Source organism: Charadrius vociferus, unplaced genomic scaffold (assembly GCF_000708025.1).
Source record: "Charadrius vociferus isolate BGI_N301 unplaced genomic scaffold, ASM70802v2 scaffold758, whole genome shotgun sequence".
Classification (NCBI taxonomy): Eukaryota; Metazoa; Chordata; class Aves; order Charadriiformes; family Charadriidae; genus Charadrius; species Charadrius vociferus.
Genome location: NW_009649934.1, coordinates 1,758,520 through 1,760,506, shown reverse-complemented (window position 1 = coordinate 1,760,506; position 1,987 = coordinate 1,758,520). Strand labels below are relative to the sequence as shown.

At 62.5% G+C, this 1,987-nt stretch overlaps 1 protein-coding gene across 1 annotated transcript in view; it reads left to right on the top strand.

The window, feature by feature from the left end:
- The window catches only part of HYAL2 (hyaluronoglucosaminidase 2), a 2,169-nt gene extending 528 nt beyond the window's left edge, over positions 1 to 1,641 (top strand). Inside the window, exons 2-4 of the mRNA XM_009891294.1 lie at positions 8 to 400; positions 979 to 1,068; positions 1,243 to 1,641. Of these exons, the coding sequence (XP_009889596.1) occupies positions 8 to 400; positions 979 to 1,068; positions 1,243 to 1,641 (882 nt within the window). The remainder of the gene's footprint in view (positions 1 to 7; positions 401 to 978; positions 1,069 to 1,242) is intronic.
- Positions 1,642 to 1,987: the final 346 nt, after the last annotated feature.

The following is a 1,987-nucleotide window of genomic DNA, read 5'->3' as shown; positions in this document are numbered from 1 at the left end:
GGCTGTGTTTGAGTTTGAGTCGGCCGCCCAGCAGTTCATGGTGAGCACCCTGCGCGTGGCCAAGAGCTTCCGCCCCAAGCAGGTCTGGGGGTACTACCTCTTCCCGGACTGCTACAACCACGACTACAGCAAGAACAAGGAGAGCTACACCGGGCAGTGCCCAGACGTGGAGAAGACACGCAATGACCAGCTGGCATGGCTCTGGAAGGAGAGTACGGCTCTCTACCCCTCCATCTACCTCGACGTGCTCCTGGCATCCACTCCCAACAGCCGTAAGTTTGTGCGGGCACGGGTGATGGAGGCCATGCGCATCTCGCAGCAGCACCACGATGGCTACTCCCTGCCCGTCTTCGTCTACACCCGGCCCACCTACATCCGCAAGCTGGACGTGCTCAGCCAGGTAGGGCTGCGCCACTGGGAGGTCCTTGTCCCAAGCCCCAGGCACCTGGGCTCTGGGGTCAGCTGAGGTGGTCCCTCTGCCTGTGTCCCATCCTGGCCCACAGAGTGGGATGGCTCTGGAGGCTGGTGACCACTCTCATGGTGCCACCACCACGTCATGGTTTGGCTGTGTGAGGCGGGGAGCAGCATCCTTTGGCATGGGGCTGGCCCTGGGGACCAGGAGGGGTGCCTCGCCCTACCTGCCTTAGTCCAAGGTGGGGGTTCATGGTATGGGGACCCCCAGCTCAACCCCTCCGTGGGTGGACAAAGTTTGCCGCAAACTACCCACCCTTATGGACAAGTTGGTAGCAGGACTGGTACCAATGGTCACCATCACCAAGGAGCCCACAGCCCTGATAAGGAGGGCAGTGTTGGAAGCCTTGTCCCCAAGGAGCTGGGATGGTCCTTTCTCCCTGTGGCCTGGAGCAGAGATGGGTGTTGCTTCCCTGACCCCACAGCGGACTCTTTGGGATGCACTCTGCTGGGGGGTGTGGGTGCTGCGTGGCGTCTGTGGGCACTAACTGGGCTCTGTCCCCACAGCCAGACCTGATCTCCACCATTGGAGAGAGTGCAGCGCTAGGTGCAGCTGGGGCCATTTTCTGGGGCGATGCGGACTTCACCAAAAACCGGGTAGGTTTGGGGTCTATGTGCCCCTGGGGAGGTACATGATGGGGGCGGGGGTGTGTGTGTGTGATCTGCCACCAGAGGGTGACCCATGGCTCAAGGCTGGAGTGTCCTCTCTATCTGGGGTGCTTCTCTCCCTGGGGCACCCCAACATGCTCCTGATTTCCTCCCTTCCCCCAGGACTCATGCCAGATCCTCAAGGACTACCTGGAGGAGGACTTGGGCCGCTACATTGTGAATGTCACGACAGCGGCGCAGCTCTGCAGCACAGCGCTGTGCCAGGGCAGGGGCCGCTGCCTGCGCCAGGACAGCACTGCCGATGTCTTCCTCCACCTCAACTCCACCAGCTTCCAGTTGCGGCGCCGGGATGGGGACCACCCCCAGCAGCCTCTCTTCTGGGCTGAGGGCCAGCTGTCCTCTGCTGACATCCTCTTCCTACGGACCCACTTCCATTGCCACTGCTACCAGGGCTGGCAGGGCAGCAGCTGTCAGGTGCCTGCCGGCCCCCGCAGTCATGCCCCAGACCCGCTGGCACCGCTGGGACTTGGGGTGCTGTTGCTGTTTGTAAGCTGGCGCTAACCCCCCTGGACTGAGCTGGTGCCTCACAAGGCACCCCCTTTCTGTGATGGTGTAGGGGACCTATTTAAGATGTCCCTACCCTGCCTGTTAGGCAGCTCGTTAGGGGAGGGCTGCCCCACCCCGGGGAGGGGGAGAAGTTGTGTGGTTGCCCCACCTTTGCCTTCCCTGCGGTGGGGCAGGTACACCACCACCACCCCCCCCAGGGGTGGGGGGTGTCCCCTCTCCTGTTGTAAGGAGAGGGATGGGGGTGAGGGGGGCAGGGAGTGGGTGCTGTGTGGTGCTGAGCCCCTGTGTGCTGCCCCATACCGAAGTGCTTTACCTCGAATAAAGCTGGGTGGAGTGTGAG